This window comes from Pseudophryne corroboree, chromosome 2 (genome assembly GCF_028390025.1).
Source record: "Pseudophryne corroboree isolate aPseCor3 chromosome 2, aPseCor3.hap2, whole genome shotgun sequence".
Classification (NCBI taxonomy): domain Eukaryota; kingdom Metazoa; phylum Chordata; class Amphibia; order Anura; family Myobatrachidae; genus Pseudophryne; species Pseudophryne corroboree.
Genome location: NC_086445.1, coordinates 877,004,199 through 877,026,747, shown reverse-complemented (window position 1 = coordinate 877,026,747; position 22,549 = coordinate 877,004,199). Strand labels below are relative to the sequence as shown.

General features: G+C 44.4%; 1 protein-coding gene across 1 annotated transcript in view; it reads right to left on the bottom strand.

Annotated features, from left to right (window-relative positions):
• The window catches only part of SSH2 (slingshot protein phosphatase 2), a 393,857-nt gene continuing 371,308 nt past the window's right edge, over positions 1-22,549 (bottom strand). The window contains exons 12-16 of the mRNA XM_063955961.1: positions 22,412-22,458; positions 10,095-10,241; positions 8,723-8,923; positions 5,182-5,974; positions 1-4,612 (exon numbers count right to left, since the gene is read on the bottom strand). Of these exons, the coding sequence (XP_063812031.1) occupies positions 2,609-4,612; positions 5,182-5,974; positions 8,723-8,923; positions 10,095-10,241; positions 22,412-22,458 (3,192 nt within the window). The 3' untranslated portion in view covers positions 1-2,608. The remainder of the gene's footprint in view (positions 4,613-5,181; positions 5,975-8,722; positions 8,924-10,094; positions 10,242-22,411; positions 22,459-22,549) is intronic.

Here is a 22,549-nt window from a genome sequence, read left to right as displayed (position 1 = left end):
TAATGGATATTTTTGTTTATTCAGGTTTAATATTCACAATGTAAACAATAAAATTTCCTCAACCACAGTATTTTTTGTAAAAGACCAAGGAACAGCGTTTATACAAAAATGCCCTTAAAAAAACCCAACTTATTGTGTTTTACATTTTACAAATAAAAAACAAAGACAAAACACTTGTCAAGAGTGAGCTGCTATTAGGAGTCTCTCTGTGGATACATTTCTCAATAGAGGCCAGACCAGGTTACACGGACAAGACGAGACATCCAATGAAATCACAAACCCAGAACTTTGAGAAAACAAATGTTTCTTTTATACGACTCATCCCCATTTGTGCATCGGATGCTCCGTCTACAGAGTTGGAAATGTTAACCACAAATTCAAAATAAAAACATAAATAAAAAAGGTCAAATATATTAAACCTGATCACATAATCCTGATGGAGTTTCATTCTGCATTTCCAAAGAACTTGGCAGGCACATTTAACAGCGATGTATACAATATTATTGTGTAACTTCAAGGTAGGCCCTGATCTCTTGAGGGAATATGTTTTCCAGCCTCCTACACCACCTACTGAAGGGTCTAGTTCAACAACAGATGGAGTGCCAGTTTGCTTAAGGCCAGAGTAAATGAGTCACACATTTGGTTGGAATGTGTAGGGCTCTGCTAGCAAAGAACTCAGTGTGGCTTGTCTTGAATTTGGATCTGGGACGGAACAGGTGTTTATTTTCAGAGACCAGACCTGGTTGGCAGGTTCCAGAAGACAATTAAAGAGCAGCTGAACCTAAAATGCAAGTCTAGAATGAAAGACACCTTGCACTGCCCTTCAATATCACGCGCGTGTATGCGTGTGTGTGTGTGTATATATATATATATATATACACATATACATACACACACATATACATACTTACACACATTATACATACACACACACTGACACATCTATACATGCTGTATACACACATACATATAGACATGCACACATACATAACTAGAAGGCATTTTGAGTTCAGTTTATCTTTAAAGATGTCTTTGTAAAACAGACATAGCAGCAAATTAAAAAGAAAATAAACTGCTAAAACAAGAACGTGATCAACATTAAAATATCATTACCTCGGAGTATTCCAGTTTGCAGCAAATTCTGCTATTAAAAACCCCAAACGTCAGTAAAAGTTTAATATAGAACATATATATTATACATACGTATGTGTATATCTATCGCACACATACACAAACAAATGTATAATATACTGTATTCATTTAAATGTTTCTCACACGCTAACTTTAAAATGGACACAGTTCCAGGAAGGCCAAACAGACACATTATAGCTTTGCATCGATTACTAAAAACACACGCACTATGTAACATTTACAGGTCGTTTCGACAGATAGGCAGCACTGAGAAACACTAGATTTACGGTGTGTGAATAAGTACAGCAGAAAAGAGTGGGTCAGTATTGAAGTATCATAATAAAAAAAATTTAAAAAAAAGGGTGAAAGGCAAAACAAATATGGCCATAAACTAAAGGTTCACAGCAGTATTCAAGTAATGATGGGTTAATCCCCACAAAGTAGACCAACCAACAAGAGCACATTCTAAAGTACATTTGATGTTCTCCTTACTCATGTTTTCTCCCATTTTACTGGTCAAAGCCTTGAGTAATAATACATGAAAGGTAGTAGAAGTTTTTTTTTTTTTATTATTAAGACTTTCTTTTAAAAATGACTATGTTCTACCAGGCAGGTGATGGCATTCTCCCGCTTCACAAATTGAAGGATACCCGGCAGATGCTTCATCTACTGTAGGGAATGGAAGAAAGGGGGCATCATGGCTGTTTAACAAGAAGACTGCAGCAGTGTTATAAGATCACCTGTTATGTCAACATCTAGGGTTGCCACAAAACATCTTGCTCATTTAGTAACATTTATAGTAATAGTACAAAGTCTACAGCTACATGGCTTTCTGGACTCCTTGCCAATAGCATCATTTAGCTGTTAACCCAAGAAGGCAATGGGTATAGAATGAAGGGATAGAAAGTAACATTTCTTAACAAAATGAAAAACATATGAAGACTAAAATAATTTAAGATTTGTGTTAAGCAATATGTGCAACAGAGAGAGAGATGGCAACTTCAGAACATAGCAACACCAGCAAACTGACAAGCAACCTCTGGCTATTCTAGAACATAGAAGTTCTGTAAAGTTCGGGAAGTAACCTTCCCTCAGACAGAGCATTGATTTATGTGTTAAAGCAGCATCTGAAATTGTGTCTGCTTCTTACAGCATTGATAGACTTATCAGTCGGGCAACAGGCACAGTAACCTGCATTTACTAAAGATCTCTTAAAACAAAAACATTTGAGGTTTCAGAGTTAAAAAAAACAAAAACAAAACACAAATATATTTATATTTTTACACTGACTTACATGTGCGCAGTCAGGAGTTATTTACAGAGGGAAGGAGTAAGGGAAGCCCATACTATACATGCATCAGGAACAGTAAAACAATATGTCAAAATATATAAAATTAACCAATAAAGTGCACGTTCCTCACATATTACACCTGCCCCTTTAGATGAATGAGAAAACAAACAATAAAATGTTCCAGGACTACATGGTGTTGTATAGTGGATTGGTTGTCCTTTTCTTCTCATTGGTCTTTTTAAGTCTTCTCAAAGGATGAGTTCTACCATGTTCATACCTGGGGGAGACTGTTACCAGTGGGACAGAGGAATTTAGTACCACTGATGGGTGAAGGTGCTCTTGGGAGACAGTCAATTCAGTCTCAGTACTTAGAAGTAAACCCTGCTGAGTTGAACCAAACTCTTTGGCATACTGCACAAGAGGCTTTTCGACCGGCTTGCTCTTTACTATGCACTCTGCTGTCTTAATTTGTTCCAAAGAATGTTTTGTGGGTTCCAGTCCGGAGGAGGCATCTACAGAAAGGATGCAAAGCTTCTCCGGCGGATCATCTGATTTTATCTGTAAATCTGATTCATAGTTTCCTGGCACAATCCGGAGAGAGCTCTGAAGCAGGTCAGGGTAAGTTTGGTTGTTGTCAGACGATACAGATTCCCTCTCTGACAAATCATCTTTAGAAAGTTCTAGACAGCCTAATTTGGCCAAAGATGCAGAACGTTTCATCTGGGACGGAGTGGTGAGACCAGCTTGCCGAATCCGTGCTTCTATTTCCTTAGCTCTTTGCTTGACCACACCAGGGCTGCTACCAAAGTCTTTAATGCTGTCACTACTCGAACTATGGGGAAGGCCAAAAGAGAAGGATGAAATATCCAAAACTTCACGTAATTCCCGTATATTCTCAGTAAGTTTATTGATTAAGTTAAGATCTTCATGGCTCAACTGGGACAAGGCACTATCTGTTTCCCTTTGCATTAAGTCATCAAGTCCCACAATGAGGTCACTTTGGAAAGTGTCTCTACAATTTGATAGGATGCCTGTATCCTCATCAGTATTGGTGCATTCTTCAGTGGCACCTTCTATAACAATGGAGCATGGGTGACACAAATAATTAGGACTTGAGAAATTAAGATCCTTAAAGTCTGTTGCAGGACTATACTCCTCCTGTGGGCTGCCAATTATAAAGGATACATCCGGTGACCCCAATTTCAAGGGACTAAGCAGTGGTAGGGTTTCAATATGTGTAGAGGAACTATAGGATGAACTTATAGAGGCATCTGCTAACGGTGTTTCTGAAAGTAGGTCATGACAAGTGTCTGATTCTACAACTATCTCCTCACTATTTCTTTCAGCCTCATGGGGGGAAATGTCATTGTCATTGTCGTCATAAGATTTAAGTCCAAGGTTAGGTTCTAAAACTTCTATTCTCTTTGGAAACTGTAAGGGATCATTTTTCCTCTCCAAGGATTCGGAAAGAAGAATGGTTCGATGCTCTTTTCCTGATGGCTTAAGTTTAACAGCAAGATCTAAATGATTGGAGTCATGCTTTACCGGCACAAGTTGCGTCTCAGACAGCAGAGATGACTGAGAATCTGTAGACTCTGCAGCCTCCAACCCTATAACCTTTATTCTGACCTTTTTATCCCTTTCAAGATCTGCGGCATCAAGCAAAGAGTCTTCAACCCTACATCTTGAAGCAGAATCACAACCTGCAGTCTCGTTTTTTGAATTCTTCCGTGTTGGCACAGCTGTAATATGTTGCTGTTCCTGCTCTTGTCTCAAGCGTTCCTCAAATTCCATTGTGGCTCTTCGGACAGACCCAGCGGACCATTTGGGAGCCTGGCCTGAAAGTTCCTGATGCTCGTTTGTTTCACTTGAGTTCTCACAATCATCCTGAGAACTTTGCTTACCCTCACGGCATGCTTGATCTTTAATTTTGTCATGTGGCAGTGCTGTGCTGCCATCGCTCTGTTCCCTACAGTCATTCTCTGGCTCCCAAGCAGATTCAGTTGACATATCATGGATTATATTTCTCTTTGGTGCTTGTACTTGGCTAGACAGATTGTCTGTCTTCTGTTGGCACTGGCATGCTCCCTGGTTGAAAGACTCAATCTCTGTTATGATCTCTTTCACAGATATTGCATTTTCAGAGTGCGATTTCGGGAGATGACCTTGAACAACTTGTTCAGAGACCTCCTAAGAACAGGGGGAAAAAAAACCCAACCATTAAAATGACTGTCCGTTTATTATAGGGGAATACAAACAAGCATATTCAGATATATAAGAATGTTACTAACCTAAGTGGGTAGGAACAATGTAAACCCCTTCTGAGATAATCAGCATTTGAATTTAACTTAATTGAAGTAAAATAAAGAGGAAGGAAGGAGATGATCTCATTCATAAGCAAATTGCTCCAACTATTGGACTGTTTATGAAAACATTGATGTAAAGAACTCTGGGAGAAAGGTACGAAGCCTTGGAGAGAGGTAACGTGGAGATAAGTGCCAACCAATCAGCTTCTAGCTGACATTTTTCAAACACATCCGGTAACATGGCATTTAGGAGCTGATTGGCTGGTACTTTTTTCTCTCCATGACTTCGTACATCTCCCGCTTCATTCTTTATGAACAGACCACAAAACTCCTTCGTGAATAAACAGATTATGCAAGTAAGCTAAATTGAAAAAATATATAATAATAATAATAATAATAATAATAATAGTAGTAGTAATAAAAATGCACTGAAGACCTGTCGGGAGTGCTTACCTTTGGCTGCTCCTCGTCAGTAGATGAGTCTTCAGAGGCCTGTGGTGTACCAACATCGGCACTCACTGATTTGTCCATTGCACTCTCAGAGATACCAGTCTCTGGCCAAGAACCTTTCAAGGCACCATTCCTAATGTTGCTTACTTGCTCATCTGTTCGGGTAGCAGAGCAGATCCGTGGTCGATTCTCCTGAGATAATTCCACAAATTTTTCCAGTGCACTTAGGAAATCAATCCGATCACCGCTCATATCTTCAGATTGGGATGCAAAAGAGGTCTGGTCGGGAGATTCTGGGAGATCACCTATATGAGGCTCAAGCTCCCCTAATGGCAGGAGATGGCAGTTATCATCGTGCTTCAGTGCATCCTTCTCCATGTCTTCCAGCGTCAGGTCAGGTAGCTCAGCTCGATGGGTAAACATTTCAGAATGTGAAGAGAAGTCTCCAGTGAACCGGTCGGTTCTACAATTGTCCAGGAACACTGAAGACTCGGAGCAGCATCGTGCTGGACAACCATTCATTGTGTTGAGGTTTAGAATGTCCTCTATCTGTCCAGTGTGAAAGTCACAGGCTGTAAACCTTGCGTTGCACAAGGAGCTGCTGATGGGGCAACCGGGGTTGCAGTTCTCAGTTTGCGGTCCAAGTGTAAAGGAATGATGTATATCGGAGAGCTGCTCTGCTGAAGATGTAATGTCCTTTTTGCTTATGTCCATGCCTGTTTTCCCAATGGGCTCATGGTGGTCTGACAAGTCACTGTCAGAGTGAGAACGCCAGAGTTTGTTGTGCCGCTGCTTGCTGCAAAGTAAGCCCAAAAAACACACCGTAAACAACACTGCCTGTAGTATAAATTTTATACACACATTAAAAGCATAAGATTAATACAATGTACGCTGTATGAGAAGAATAAAAAAAAAAAAAAAAACAAACACCTGAATAGGGGAAAATGTGGATGGAGTTCCTGTAAATTATTATTTTGTTACCCTGTAGCTTTGGCCATATTGCTTTATCTCAGTTTACACCTGAGCAGCACACATCGACTGGCGTAGTGGTAGCAGGTAATAGGGGCTGTGCTGCAGTTTTTGCTATTATTGTACTACTTTTAATGGAAGAGGTTGTACAGCGGTTTCTGGCATGACAACAGTGCTGCCTGGATACATGACAAACACTCATATGATGTCTCTCTACATTTCAAATGCAAGGGCAAATGACCAGAGACACCTGTTCTATGTGTCACATCACGGCCGGACGTTTCCAGGAAAATGAGAAGACATGTACACAGTGAACTTCAGATGGACAAGTTCACGTGGAAATGCGAGAGGTGTTAAGGACACTCCTACATTTAAACAGAAGGTGGAAAAGGAGGTACAGCAAAATGATAGCAGTACATATGCAGTACGTCTCATTTTACAGCTCAAGAATCTTCCCCTCCCTCTCGAGAACTTATGCTCAGACTAAGGGCTATATTTACTAAAGTGCAGGTTTATAGAAGTGGAGATGTTGCTAATAGTAACCAACGAAATTCTAGGTATTATCTATCTTCTGGAAGGTACTAGATAAATGTTAAGTAGAATCTGATTGGTTGCTATGGGCAACATCTACACTTCTATAAACCCACACTTTAGAAAATATACCCCTAAGACAGACCTGTCTATTTTTCTTGTTCATGAGACATTCATGTTTTATGTACCACTTAATTCACAATATAATGGCTGTTGGCACCATTTACTAAGTTAGCAGTCATCTGCAGTCCAGTAGGTTTACTAAATAGTTGTTTTTACTTTTAGAATTAAAGAATCCTACATATGATTTTTGTGTTTAGTAGAAACATTACAAATGTCCTCTTATTACTTGCTCCATTGCAGTTTAGAAGCCTAGTGTGGGTCAAACACCCCTTACTTCAAACTTGGCCATAAATAGGCAGGTGGGCACTAACAGCAGCACAGAGCATTAGAGCTAAGCTGGCTTTTGTATCCAGGATGTTCTAGCAATTGTTCGAGCCATAGCCAATTGCACCAGCCCTCCCCTTGCCCAACAGCCAGATTTAAGGGTCATGCCTGAAATGATTGTGGGTAACAAACTGTTTATGGATGAGGAACTGCAACACAAAACGGATGCTATCATAGGAGCATTTTCAATTTGCCAGGTAAAATAGGTTTCAGTTATAGAATGAAGAAAAGGTTGTCACTGGATTCAGTGGCATTATACAATGTTGCATAAGGCTAAGGATCTCTTCTGTTTTTCAAGATATTGCAAATGGCCAAGAGTGTAATTTGATCACATTTTCTGAAGTACTGTTACTAAAACACGCTGTCATCTGATGTTTCCCATGCTAACAGCTGCTGGGAGGGCACAAACTAAGCCGGTACTTATATACTATTCAATTCAATTACTTTCAATACATTTTAGATACCATTAAAGCATGCTGGTCACCACTACATCAGTGAGCATAGAACATGTGAGGAAACACTTATTTACTGTTATGATCCTCGTCTCTAAAGGGCCATACACACTAGACGACTATTCTGGCCGATAACGACGATTGTGAACGATATATCATTCACATCGGCTAGTGTGTTTGCCCCTACTAATCAACGATGCGCGCACCTGCGCTCGTTGATTGGAGGTCGGCAGTTGGCCGTGCAGCATGCTCAATGTGAGCAATGTCACTTGTGACATCACTCATTACGGCATGTGTGTACGGAGCCGCGATGAACGATGTTTACGATGTGACATTGCTCCTCCCCCCCCCGGCAGCGTATCCCTTCTAGCTGAGCCGCACGCCGCTCAGTCACCGCTCAGCGTCTCAGTCATAATTTCTCCCACTGCCCCACCAATTAAGTTTTTTTTCATCCACTGCCCTACCAAGTATATTTCCAGTGTGCCACCAACTTAATAAAAATATATATACACATGCACACATCATTATAATGGGTGTGTGCATATATATATATATATATATATATATATATATATATATATATATAATATTTTTTTTTAAATTTATGAACCCAGTGTAATTTAATTTTTTATTAAGTTTGTGGCACAGTGGAAATTGGTGGGGCAGTGGGTGAAAAAAAAACTTCATTGGTTCCCTCTTCTACAGCCCTGTTCACACACCCAGAAATGCCTCCCCAATATTAAAATATGTAAAAAAGGTTCCAATTCCAAAGTTATCTTTCAAATTGCTTGAAAAATTGCTTAGTGTGTACACTCAATGTTGTCTGTCAGGGCTCTGGGAAGTTCAAGGAAAATTGCTCATCGTCCACACTGTTCATCTTTCACATTGGTCATGTCTCCTAGTGTGTAGGGCCGTTTACAGCACCTGATCCAGATATAGTGGAGGCAGACACCATTGGTGTACTGACCCAATGTTTATAGGAATACAGCATACCAATTACTTAGGGACTAGAACCATGCTCCGTTCCTAATGAATCTAAAGACTGCAAGTGGTTGCCTCTACTTTATGAAGGCGATGTACTGCAATTTACTGTACACCTGAAAAGATATGAGCAAGAGATTAAAGGTACATTAAAAGAAACTTGCCTAGCTAGCAGGATGCCCTGATATTCCTCCAGTTGCTTCATGAAACTAGGATTGGGTTTGGTAACTGTGCGCCTCTCCTTCACATAGTCAAATGCTCTATCCAGGTTCCAGCCGTATTCCTTCATAGCATAAGCAATCACAGTGGATGCGGAGCGGCTGACTCCCATTTTACAGTGCACAAGACATTTAGCGCCATGCTTCCTGTAGGGTAACAACAAATATAATTTGTTAATCTGGTAAAAGGGAAAAAAAAAAAAATAATAATAAAAAATTATATATATATATATATATATATATATATATATATATATATATATTTATATTTATATATACACACACACACACACACACACACACACACACACACACACATATAATAATAAATGTACACACAAACACTATTAAATATAAAAAAAAGTCTACAGAAAATTTTTTGTTTAAATAAAGGGATCTTTGTTTTAGAAGGTTTAAGATGCCACTAGAGGGCACCAACTCTCTACATGGAATTTAGAACAATTAAGGCACTGATGTTGTTTCATTGAAGCAAAAACACACGTGAACACGTGTTTAGATGTTTTGAAACTATGATATAAACTTGTTCAGTGTTTTGTCAACATTAAAAAAATCACTGTACCACCCACTGCAAGACATTAGATTTCCTGCAATTTTTTAAAAATAATAATAGAATGGTAATATGCTAAGTAAAAATGCCACATTTTTCTACAATAGCTTTTCCTACATTTTCCTAGAATACTCCTCACAAAGTACCTACAGTGCTCAAGTAGTCCCCATTATCTACTACACCCCATTCCACCCCACAGCCCCCCCCGTTAGCACACATCGAGCTGTGCGGGGGGAGAGATGTGTGCTGAGCGGTCTGTGCTAGATCGCTCTGCACACATCTCCCCCATATGTACGGGGCTTTAGGAGCACTATATAACTAGGGTAATTATCAAACATACTTTAGCTTATATTCACATTGTAGTCTAAATTGCAGGAAATATAGCCCTTATCTGGAAAGTCCCAAGCGTTCCAGGTACTGAACTCAAATCTATGCCTTCCCGAGCATTAGCCGGTGAGCTTATTGCAAGCTATAATTAAATAGCTTAGGGGTAATTAACCCAGGAGTTAGAAGTACCCTCTAAGTCATGCAGCTAACTGATCGCCCCACGCCCAATAGAGTACTACTCCTAGGCAAATCACAGTCCATGTAGTCAGAAGCTTACCGTACTATCTATTCCTGTAAACCGGGATACTTATGAATTACACAAATTCTCTAGCTGATTAAAACCAGGTGAAATGCAGGCTTGAAGTCAGAACGTGTGTAAGAAACAATATAAAGCACAGGGGATGATTATGGGGATGTACTAACTTTGCCTTCGAGATGAATTTGTAAGTATCGTTCCAATAAGCCAGCAGGTCAGTGCCTTCTTCATCATATACTCTGATATTGTGATATTCAAAGACACCAGGGAAGAAGTTATCGATTTCTCGTGTGACGTTCAAAATGTATCGGACCCTGTTTTAAAAGCAGCGACATAAAATGATTAATGCATAAGACAAATAATTTCTTATACTTCTCGAAACAAAATAACTTTTATAAACTCTACAAAAACTTTACAAGTGGGTAGAAAATCTCAACGTCTGTATAGAACTAGAACAAATACTGCTGTGAAGGTAACAGGATTCTATGAGATTAAATGTCACTGAGACCTTCTTAGACTCTAAAAGAGCAGAAAAGCAGTTTTAATGACCAAATAGTCATCTGACAGTAAGAGGGTAATAGTAAGGAGGTAGAGGTGGGTGGGGTTTGACTTTCACCCCGAGAGTAGCACAATATGTAAGAGATGGTTTTAAAAGTGTTAATACCAGTGTATGTACTTACCACACAAAAAAGATTATTTACCTATACAGAATAAAAGTTTCTATAGTACTTATACATGCAGTTTTTCTAGAAAAGTATCTGTTTACACAAAAAATGGGATGAATTAGTTAAAGTTATGCAAGATTGACTGTGTAATAGGATAGGGAGCTATCTTATTTACAAAGTGTAACGAGCTCTTATCTTTTGTGGCATTAAGTGCAGCCATACTTCATTTATATATGGCAAGTTTAAAAATAAGATTTTAAACCTACCGGTAAATCTTTATCTCCTAGTCCGTAGAGGATGCTGGGGACCCTGTAAGGACCATGGGGTATAGACGGGCTCCGCAGGAGACATGGGCACCTATAAAGAACTTTTAGTATGGGTGTGCACTGGCTCCTCCCTCTATGCCCCTCCTCCAGACCTCAGCTAGAGAACTGTGCCCAGAGGAGATGGACAATACGAGGAAAGGATTTTGTAAATCTAAGGGCAAGATTCATACCAGCCCACACCAATCATACCATATAACCTGGAATAAAACATAACCAATTAACAGTATGAACAAACAACAGCAACGGTCCAAGATCGATTCCAACTGTAACATAACCCTTATGCAAGCAATAACCATATACAAGTCTTGCAGATTTTCCGCACTGGGACGGGCGCCCAGCATCCTCTACGGACTAGGAGAAATAGATTTACCGGTAGGTTTAAAATCTCATTTTCTCTTACGTCCTAGAGGATGCTGGGGACTCCGTAAGGACCATGGGGTTCATACCAAAGCTCCCAATCGGGCGGGAGAGTGCGGATGACTCTGCAACACCGACTGAGCAAATGCTAGGTCCTCATCAGCCAGGGTATCAAACTTGTAGAATTTAGCAAAAGTGTTTGACCCCGACCAAGTCGCTGCTTGGCAAAGCTGTAATGCCGAGACGCCTCGGGCAGCCGCCCAAGAAGAGCCCACCTTCCTAGTGGAATGGGCCTAAACTGAATGTGGTAACTGCAATCCAGCCGTAACATACGCCTGCTGAATCGTGTTACAGATCCAGCGAGCAATAGTCTGCTTTGAAGCAGGCGCGCCAATCTTGTTGGCTGCATACAGAACAAACAGAGCCTCTGTTTTCCTAATTCTAGCCGTCCTGGCTACATAAATCTTTAAGGCCCTGACTACATCCAGGGACCTGGAATCCTCCAAGTCACTCGTAGCCACAGGCACCACAATAGGTTGGTTTATATGGAATGAAGAAACCACCTTAGGTAAAAATTGAGGACGAGTCCTCAATTCCGCTCTATCAACATGAAAAATCAAGTAGGGGCTCTTGTGAGACAAGGCCGCTAATTCTGACACCCGCCTTGCAGATGCCAAGGCCAATAACATGACCACCTTCCAGGTGAGAAATTTCAACTCAACCGTGTTAAGGGGTTCAAACCAGTGTGATTTTAGGAACTGCAACACCACGTTCAGGTCCCATGGTGCCACTGGGGGCACAAAAGGAGGCTGGATGTGTAGCACTCCCTTTACAAAAGTCTGGACTTCTGGAAGAGAAGCCAATTCCTTCTGAAAGAATATCGACAGAGCCGAAATCTGTACCTTAACAGAGCCTAATTTTAGGCCCATATCCACTTCTGTCTGTAGGAAGTGGAGAAAACGACCCAAATGGAAATCTTCCGTAGTAGCATTCTTGGTTTCACACCAAGAGACATATTTCCGCCAGATACGGTGATAATGTTTTGCAGTCACCTCCTTCCTAGCCTTTATTAGAGTAGGTATGACCTCTTCCGGAATACCCTTCTCAGCTAGGATCCGGCGTTCAACCACCATGCCGTCAAACGTAACCGCGGTAAGTCTTGGAACATGCAGGGCCCCTGCTGCAACAGGTCCTCTCTTAGAGGAAGAGGCCAAGGATCTTCTGTGAGCATCTCCTGAAGATCTGAGTACCAGGCCCTTCGAGGCCAGTCTGGAACAATGAGTATTGTCTGTACTCTTTTTCGCCTTATGATCCTCAACACCTTTGTGATGAGGAGCGGAAGAGGAGGAAACACGTAGACCGATTGGAACACCCATGGCGTTACCAGAGCGTCTACTGCTATTGCCAGAGGGTCCCGGGACCCTGCACAATACCTCCGAATATTCTTGTTGAGGCGTGACGCCATCATGTCTATTTTAGGAACTCCCCAAAGACCCGTTATCTCTGCAAAGACTTCTTGATGAAGTCCCCACTCTCCTGGATGGAGATCGTGTCTGCTGAGGAAGTCTGCCTCCCAGTTGCCCACACCCGGAATAAAGACAGCTGACAGAGCGCTTACGTGATTTTCTGCCCAGCGAAGAATCCTGGTGGCTTCTGCCATTGTGACTCTGCTCCTTGTCCCGCCTTGGCGGTTCACATGACCCACTGCTGTGACATTGTCCGATTGAATCAGCACAGATAGGTTTCGAAGAAGACTCTCCGCTTGTCGAAGGCCGTGGTATATGGCCCTTAATTCCAACACGATGTGCAGGCAGGACTCCTGGCTTGTCCATAGTCCTTGAAAATTTCTTCCTTGGGTGACTGCTCCCCATCCTCGGAGGCTCGCGTCCGTGGTTACCAGTACCCAGTCCTGAATGCCGAATCTGCGACCCTCTAGGAGGTGAGCACTTTGCAGCCACCATAGAAGAGACACCCTGGCCCTGGGGGACAGTGTTATTTTTTGATGTAATTGTAGATGGGACCCGAACCAGAAGGTCCCATTGAAACGTCCTCGCATGGACCCTGCCGAAGGGGATGGCCTCGTAGGCTGCCACCATTTTCCCCAGAACACGAGTGCATTGATGAACTGACACTCTTTTTGGCTTTAGCAGGTCTCTGACCATGTTCTGGAGGTCCTGGGCTTTTTCCAACGGGAGAAAAACCTTCTTTTGTTCCGTGTCCAGTATCATACCTAGGAACGCTAGCCGAGTTGGTGGAACCAACTGTGACTTCGGTAGATTGAGAATCCAACCATGTTGCTGGAGTACTCTCAGAGAGAGTGACATGTTTCTCAGCAATTGCTCTTTTGATCTCGCCTTTATCAAAAGATCGTCCAAGTATGGGATAATTGTTGACTCCTTGCTTGCGCAGGACCACCATAATTTCCGCCATTATCTTGGTGAAAATCCTTGGGGCCGTGGAAAGCCCAAACGGCAACGTCTGAAACTGGTAATGACAATCCTGTACAGCGAATCTCATGTACTGATGAGAGGGATATATGGGGACATGAAGGTAAGCATCCTTTATGTCCAGTGACACCATAAACCCCCCTCCCCCTCCAGGCTGGCTATTACCGCTCGGAGCGATTCCATCTTGAATTTGAATCTTTTCAAGTACAGGTTTAGTGATTTTAGATTTAAAATGGGTCTGACTGAACCATCCGGCTTCGGGACCACAAAGAGGGTCGAATAGTACCCTTTTCCCTGTTGGTTCAAACCGGTCATGCAGTGGGTTTTGCAGAAGCCGGGGAGGACTTCTGTTCCTGGGCACCAGCCGAAGCAGGTGTTCTCTTTCCTCTACTCTTACCTCTGGCAAGGAAGGAGGATCCCCGACCTCTTCTGGACTTTTGCGACCGAAAGGACTGCATGTGATATTGTGGAGTTTTCTTTTGCTGTTGGGGAATAAAAGGTAGATTTACCCGCGGTAGCTGTGGAAACCAGGTCCGTGAGCCCCTCCCCAAACACGTCACCCTTATAGGGTAAAACCTCCATATGCTTTTTCGAATCCGCATCATCCGTCCATTGGCGGGTCCATAAGGATCGTCTTGCTGAAATAGCCATGGCATTGTCTCTGGAACCCAGCAACCCAATGTCCCTTTGAGCGTCTCTCATATACAAGACTGCGTCTTTAATATGGGCTAGAGTTAACAAAATAGCATCCCTATCTAGGGTATCAAGGTCAGCCGACAGGGTATCTGTCCAAGCTGCAACTGCGCTACATACCCATGCCGACGCAATTGCCGGTCTGAGCAAAGCACCAGTATGTGAATAAACAGACTTTAATGTAGTCTCCTGCCTGCGGTCCGCAGGGTCCTTGAGGGCCGCTGTGTCTGGAGACGGCAGCGCCACTTTCTTGGACAGGCGTGTTAAAGCCTTGTCCACAGTGGGAGAGGATTCCCAACGTACCCTGTCCTGTGTAGGGAAAGGGTATGCCATATTAATTCTTTTGGGAATCAGCAGCCTCTTATCTGGAGTCTCCCAAGCTTTTTCAAATAACTCGTTAAGTTCATGAGATGGGGGAAAGTTTATTATCTGTTTCTTTCCCTTAAACACGTGTACTCTCGTGTCTGGAACAGAGGGTTCATCAGCAATATGCAACACCTCTCTTATTGCAATAATCATACACTGAATACTCTGTCACCTTAGGGTGCAATCTAGCTTCATCATAGTCGACACTGGAATCAGAGTCCGTGTCAGTATCTGTGTCCACAATTAGTGACAAGGGACGCTTTTGAGGCCCCGACGGCCCTGTGAGTCGGTCCAATCCGAGGATTGACCCCCTGATGTCTCCCTGGATTCAGCTTTATCTAGCCTCTTATGTAAAGCCTTCCGCTTCAGACATGCCGACACGCACGTACCGACACCCCACACACTCAGGGATATACCTATAAGGGGACAAATCCCCAACCAGGCCCTTAGGAGAGACAGAGAGAGAGAGTATGCCAGCACACACCCAGCGCCAAACTGACACTGGAAAATCCAGACAGCGCTTTTATAATAAGAATTTACTTACCGATAATTCTATTTCTCGGAGTCCGTAGTGGATGCTGGGGTTCCTGAAAGGACCATGGGAATAGCGGCTCCGCAGGAGACAGGGCACAAAAAAGTAAAGCTTTACTAGGTCAGGTGGTGTGCACTGGCTCCTCCCCCTATGACCCTCCTCCAGACTCCAGTTAGGTACTGTGCCCGGACGAGCATACACAATAAGGGAGGCATTTTGAATCCCGGGTAAGACTCATACCAGCCACACCAATCACACCGTACAACTTGTGATCTAAACCCAGTTAACAGTATGACAACAGAAAGGGCCTCTTAAAGATGGCTCCTTAACAATAACCCGAATTAGTTAACAATAACTATGTACAAGTATTGCAGATAATCCGCACTTGGGATGGGCGCCCAGCATCCACTACGGACTCCGAGAAATAGAATTATCGGTAAGTAAATTCTTATTTTCTCTATCGTCCTAAGTGGATGCTGGGGTTCCTGAAAGGACCATGGGGATTATACCAAAGCTCCCAAACGGGCGGGAGAGTGCGGATGACTCTGCAGCACCGAATGAGAGAACTCCAGGTCCTCCTTTGCCAGGGTATCAAATTTGTAAAATTTTACAAACGTGTTCTTCCCCGACCACGTAGCTGCTCGGCAGAGTTGTAATGCCGAGACCCCTCGGGCAGCCGCCCAAGATGAGCCCACCTTCCTTGTGGAGTGGGCTTTTACAGTTTTAGGCTGTGGCAGGCCTGCCACAGAATGTGCAAGTTGAATTGTGTTACAAATCCAACGAGCAATCGACTGCTTAGAAGCAGGTGCGCCCAACTTGTTGGGTGCATACAATATAAACAGCGAGTCAGATTTTCTGACTCCAGCCGTCCTTGCAATGTATATTTTTTAAGGCTCTGACAACGTCCAACAACTTGGAGTCCTCCAAGTCGCTAGTGGCCGCAGGCACCACAATAGGTTGGTTCAGATGAAATGCTGATACCACTTTAGGGAGAAAATGCGGACGAGTCCGCAGTTCTGCCCTATCCGAATGGAAGATTAGATAAGGACTTTTATAAGATAAAGCCGCCAATTCAGATACTCTCCTGGCAGAGGCCAGGGCTAGTAACATAGTCACTTTCAATGTGAGATATTTCAAATCCACCTTTTTCAATGGTTCAAACCAATGGGATTTGAGGAAATCTAAAACTACATTTAGATCCCACGGTGCCACCGGAGGCACCACAGGAGGCTGTATATGCAGTACTCCCTTGACAAAAGTCTGGACCTCAGGGACAGAGGCCAATTCTTTTTGGAAGAATATTGACAGGGCCGAAATTTGAACCTTAATGGATCCCAATTTGAGACCCATAGATAATCCTGATTGCAGGAAATGTAGGAAACGACCCAGTTGGAATTCCTCCGTCGGAACCCTCCGATCCTCGCACCACGCTACATATTTTCGCCAAATGCGGTGATAATGTTTCACGGTGACTTCCTTCCGTGCCTTAATCAAGGTAGGAATGACTTCTTCTGGAATGCCTTTCCCTTTTAGGATCTGGCGTTCAACCGCCATGCCGTCAAACGCAGCCGCGGTAAGTCTTGAAAAAGACAGGGACCCTGCTGTAGCAGGTCCCTTCTCAGAGGTAGAGGCCACGGTTCGTCCGTGAGCATCTCTTGAAGTTCCGGATACCAAGTCCTTCTCGGCCAATCCGGAACCACTAGTATTGTTCTTACTCTTCTTTGCCGTATGATCTTCAATACCTTTGGTATGAGCGGCAGAGGAGGAAACACATACACTGACTGGTACACCCAAGGAGTTACCAGTGCGTCCACAGCTATTGCCTGTGGATCTCTTGACCTGGCGCAATATTTGTCCAGTTTCTTGTTGAGGCGAGACGCCATCATGTCTACAATTGGTCTTTCCCAACGGTCTATTAACATGTTGAAGACTTCTGGATGTAGACCCCACTCTCCCGGATGAAGATCGTGTCTGCTGAGGAAGTCTGCTTCCCAGTTGTCCACGCCCGGGATGAACACTGCTGACAGTGCTATCACGTGATTCTCCGCCCAGCGAAGAATCTTGGCAGCTTCTGCCATTGCACTCCTGCTTCTTGTGCCGCCCTGCCTGTTTACATGGGCGACCGCCGTGATGTTGTCCGACTGAATCAACACCGGCTTTCCTTGCAGGAGAAGTTCCGCCTGGCTTAGAGCATTGTAGATTGCTCTTAGTTCCAGAATGTTTATGTGAAGAGACTTTTCCAGACTCGTCCATACTCCCTGGAAGTTTCTTCCTTGTGTGACTGCTCCCCAGCCTCTCAGGCTGGCGTCCGTGGTCACCAGGATCCAATCCTGAATGCCGAATCTGCGGCCTTCTAATAGGTGAGCCTTCTGCAACCACCACAGAAGTGACACCCTTGTCTTTGGTGACAGGGTTATTCGCAGGTGCATCTGCAGATGCGACCCTGACCATTTGTCCAACAGATCCCTTTGGAATATTCTTGCATGGAATCTGCCGAATGGAATTGCTTCGTAAGAAGCCACCATTTTTCCCAGGACTCTTGTGCATTGATGTACTGACACTTTTCCTGGTTTTAGGAGGTTCCTGACCAGATCGGATAACTCCTTGGCTTTTTCCTCTGGAAGGAAAACCTTTTTCTGAACCGTGTCCAGAATCATTCCTAGGAACAGCAGACGAGTTGTCGGGATTAAATGGGATTTTGGAATATTCAGAATCCACCCGTGTTGTCTTAGCACCTCTTGAGATAGTGCTAAAGCTGTCTCCAGCTGTTCTCTGGACCTTGCCCTTATTAGGAGATCGTCCAAGTATGGGATAACTAATACGCCTTTTCTTCGAAGAAGAATCATCATCTCGGCCATTACCTTGGTAAAGACCCGAGGCGCCGTGGACAATCCGAACGGCAGCGTCTGAAACTGATAGTGACAGTTTTGAACAATGAACCTGAGGTACCCCTGGTGTGCGGGGTAAATCGGAACGTGTAGATACGCATCCTTGATGTCCAAGGATACCATAAAGTCCCCTTCTTCCAGGTTCGCTATCACTGCTCTGAGTGACTCCATCTTGAACTTGAACTTTTTTATGTAGAGGTTCAAGGACTTCAGATTTAGAATAGGCCTTACCGAGCCATCCGGCTTCGGTACCACAAATAGAGTGGAATAATACCCCTTTCCTTGTTGTAATAGGGGTACTTTGACTATCACCTGCTGAGCGTACAGCTTGTGAATGGCTTCCAACACCCTCTCCCTTTCGGAAGAGACGGTTGGTAAGGCAGACTTCAGGGAACGATGAGGAGGATCCGTCTCTAATTCCAACCTGTACCCCTGAGATATTATCTGCAGGATCCAGGGGTCTACCTGCGAGTGAGCCCACTGCGCGCTGTAATTTTTGAGACGGCCCCCCACTGTCCCCGAGTCCGCTTGAGAGGCCCCAGCGTCATGCTGAGGTTTTTGCAGGAGCCGGGGAGGGCTTCTGTTCCTGGGAAGGAGCTGCCTGTTGGTGTCTCTTCCCTCTTCCTCTGCCTCGTGGCAGGTACGACAAGCCCTTTGCTCTCTTATTTTTGTAGGAGCGAAAAGGCTGCGGTTGAAAGGTCGGTGCCTTTCTCTGTTGGGGAGTGACTTGAGGTAAAAAAGTGGATTTCCCGGCAGTAGCCGTGGCCACCAAGTCTGATAGACCAACTCCAAATAACTCCTCCCCTTTATACGGCAAAACCTCCATGTGACGTTTTGAATCCGCATCGCCTGTCCACTGTCGTGTCCATAAGGCTCTTCTGGCTGAAATGGACATAGCACTCACCCGAGATGCCAGTGTGCAAATATCCCTCTGTGCATCACGCATATAGATAAATGCATCCTTTATTTGTTCTAACGACAGTAAAACATTGTCCCTATCTAGGGTATCAATATTTTCAATCAGGGATTCTGACCAAACTACTCCAGCACTGCACATCCAGGCAGTTGCTATAGCTGGTCGTAGTATAACACCTGCATGTGTGTATATATTCTTTTGAATAACTTCCATCTTTCTATCTGATGGATCCTTAAGTGCGGCCGTCTCAGGAGAGGGTAACGCCACTTGTTTGGATAAGCGTGTGAGCGCCTTGTCCACCTTAGGGGGTGTTTCCCAGCGCGCCCTAACCTCTGGCGGGAAAGGGTATAATGCCAATAACTTTTTTGAAATTATCAACTTTTTATCAGGAGCAACCCACGCTTCATCACACACGTCATTTAATTCTTCTGATTCAGGAAAAACTGTTTGTAGTTTTTTCACACCATACATAATACCCTGTTTTACGGTATCTGTAGTATCAGCTAAATGTAACGTCTCCTTCATTGCCAAAATCATATAACGTGTGGCCCTACTGGAAAATACGTTTGAATTTCTACCGTCGTCACTGGAATCAGTGCCCGTGTCTGGGTCTGTGTCGACCGACTGAGGCAAAGGGCGTTTTACAGCCCCTGACGGTGTTTGAGGCGCCTGGACAGGCATTAATTGATTGTCCGGCCGCCTCATGTCCTCAACTGACTGTTTAAGGGAAGATAAACCATCACGTAATTCCACAAATAAAGGCATCCATTCTGGTGTCGACCCCCTGGGGGGTGACATCTGCATATTTGGCAATTGCTCCGCCTCCACACCAATATCGTCCTCATACATGTCGACACCACGTACCGACACACACCGCAAACTCACAGGGAATGCTCTAATGAAGACAGGACCCACTAGCCCTTTTGGGGAGACAGAGGGAGAGTCTGCCAGCACACACCACAAAGCGCTATATATACAAGGGATATCCTTATATTAAGTGCTCCCTTATAGCTGCTTTAATATATATATATATAGCCATTAATGTGCCCCCCCTCTCTGTTTTACCCTGTTTCTGTAGTGCAGTGCAGGGGAGAGACCTGGGAGCCGTTCTGACCAGCGGAGCTGTGACAGAAAATGGCGCCGTGTGCTGAGGAGATAGGCCCCGCCCCTTTTTCGGCGGGTTCTTCTCCCGCTATTTTTCCAGTCAGGCAGGGGTTAAATATCTCCATATAGCCCCTATGGGCTATATGTGAGGTATTTTTAGCCTTGTATAAGGTTTATATTTGCCTCTCAGAGCGCCCCCCCCCAGCGCTCTGCACCCTCAGTGACTGCCCAGTGAAGTGTGCTGAGAGGAAAATGGCGCACAGCTGCAGTGCTGTGCGCTACCTTATGAAGACTGAGGAGTCTTCAGCCGCCGGTTTCCGGACCTCTTCACGCTTCAGCATCTGCAAGGGGGTCGGCGGCGCGGCTCCGGGACCGGACTCCACGGCTGGGCCTGTGTTCGATCCCTCTGGAGCTAATGGTGTCCAGTAGCCAAGCAGCAAATCCACTCTGCATGCAGGTGAGTTTACTACTTTCCCCCTAAGTCCCACGTTGCAGTGATCCTGTTGCCAGCAGGACTCACTGTAAAGAAAAAAAAAACCTAAACTAAACTTTCTCTAAGCAGCTCTTTAGGAGAGCCACCTAGATTGCACCCTTCTCGTTCGGGCACAAAATCTAACTGGAGTCTGGAGGAGGGTCATAGGGGGAGGAGCCAGTGCACACCACCTGACCTAGTAAAGCTTTACTTTTTTGTGCCCTGTCTCCTGCGGAGCCGCTATTCCCATGGTCCTTTCAGGAACCCCAGCATCCACTTAGGACGATAGAGAAATTATTATATAATGCCAATCTTCCCACTCACTGCGCTCCAATGTGCCCCCCTCCTCTTTTTGAGCCCTCTGAAGTGTTCAGCGGGGGAGAGTCCGGGGAGCCAGCGTTATCTGCAGCCTCTGTGGAGAAAATGGTGCTGGTTAGTGCTGAGGGATCAAGCTCCGCCCCCTCCAGCGGCGGGCTTCGGTCCCTCTTCAATTTTAATAAAATGGCGGGGGGGATCATCTATTTGCTGCCTCCGCTGCCTAATGTGACCTTTTTTGCCCAAAAACGAGGTTTATTGCTGCCCCGGGCGCCCCCCCTGCGCCCTGCACCCATCAGTGCTTTCTGTGTGTCTGTGTGTGGGAGCAATGGCACGCAGCTTACCGCTGCGCGCTTTACCTCATGAAGATCTGAAGTCTTCTGCCGCCTTTGACGTCTTCTTGCTTCTCATACTCACCCGGCTTCTATCTTCCGGCTCTGTGAGGAGGACGGCTGCGCGGCTCCGGGACGAAGCCCAGGGTGAGACCTGTGTTCCGACTCCCTCTGGAGCTAATGGTGTCCAGTAGCCTAAGAAGCATAGCCTATCAGTTAAGTAGGTCTGCTTCTCTCCCCTCAGTCCCACGATGCAGGGAGCCTGTTGCCAGCAGTGCTCCCTGAAAATAAAAAACCTAACAAAATTCTTTTTTCCACAGAAAACTCAGGAGAGCTCTCTGCAGTGCACCCTTCTCCTCTGGGCACAGGATCTAACTGAGGTCTGGAGGAGGGGCATAGATGGAGGAGCCAGTGCACACCCATACTAAAAGTTCTTTATAGGTGCCCATGTCTCCTGCGGAGCCCGTCTATACCCCATGGTCCTTACGAAGTCCCCAGCATCCTCTAGGACGTAAGAGAAAGAAGGGATAGATTAGAAGTTCTCCAGTACGTGAAATAGAGGCTGGATAAACACTATGCCAGCAGATCCGCCGACATCTGATTTGGTGAGCATATACACTTACCAATCGGCCGCTCAATATGTTTGTGCAGAGATCACAATTGGGCGGGCAATTGAATATGCCCGCCCAGATGTGATGTCAGTCCCTGCAGCCAGACATGCCAATAGAATAGAATTGAAAGATATATTGCCATCGACTGTGCTGCAGCACCTACGCAATATGTCAATAAAGGATGTTGTTCAGACATACTGGGTGTACACAAGCTCCAACCCGCTACAGATATATCATTGGTTGCTTGAATTACATATTGTTCTAGTGTGTACCCAGCCTAAGGAGTGGCAGAGCCACTAGCTCAACAAGTCACTTTCATACCTGAATGTGAGGGAGAAGTTACTATATTTAAAATTTAGGTTATGAATTCAAAGAGAAGAAAATCTCTATAATAAAGACTCCCAACTTTCACGCTGTCATTTTTCCTCTGAATTCTTCAATATGTATTCTATTTACTTACCCTCGGTTCTGTAAATCTTCCAGATTAGAGGCGTTCCACTCTGACCCCTGGAAAAATAAACACCAATTTAGTTGCACTTGGAAACACTTCCACAATACAGACTGTAAAAGTCGGGTGATAAAATAATCCTCTCATGAT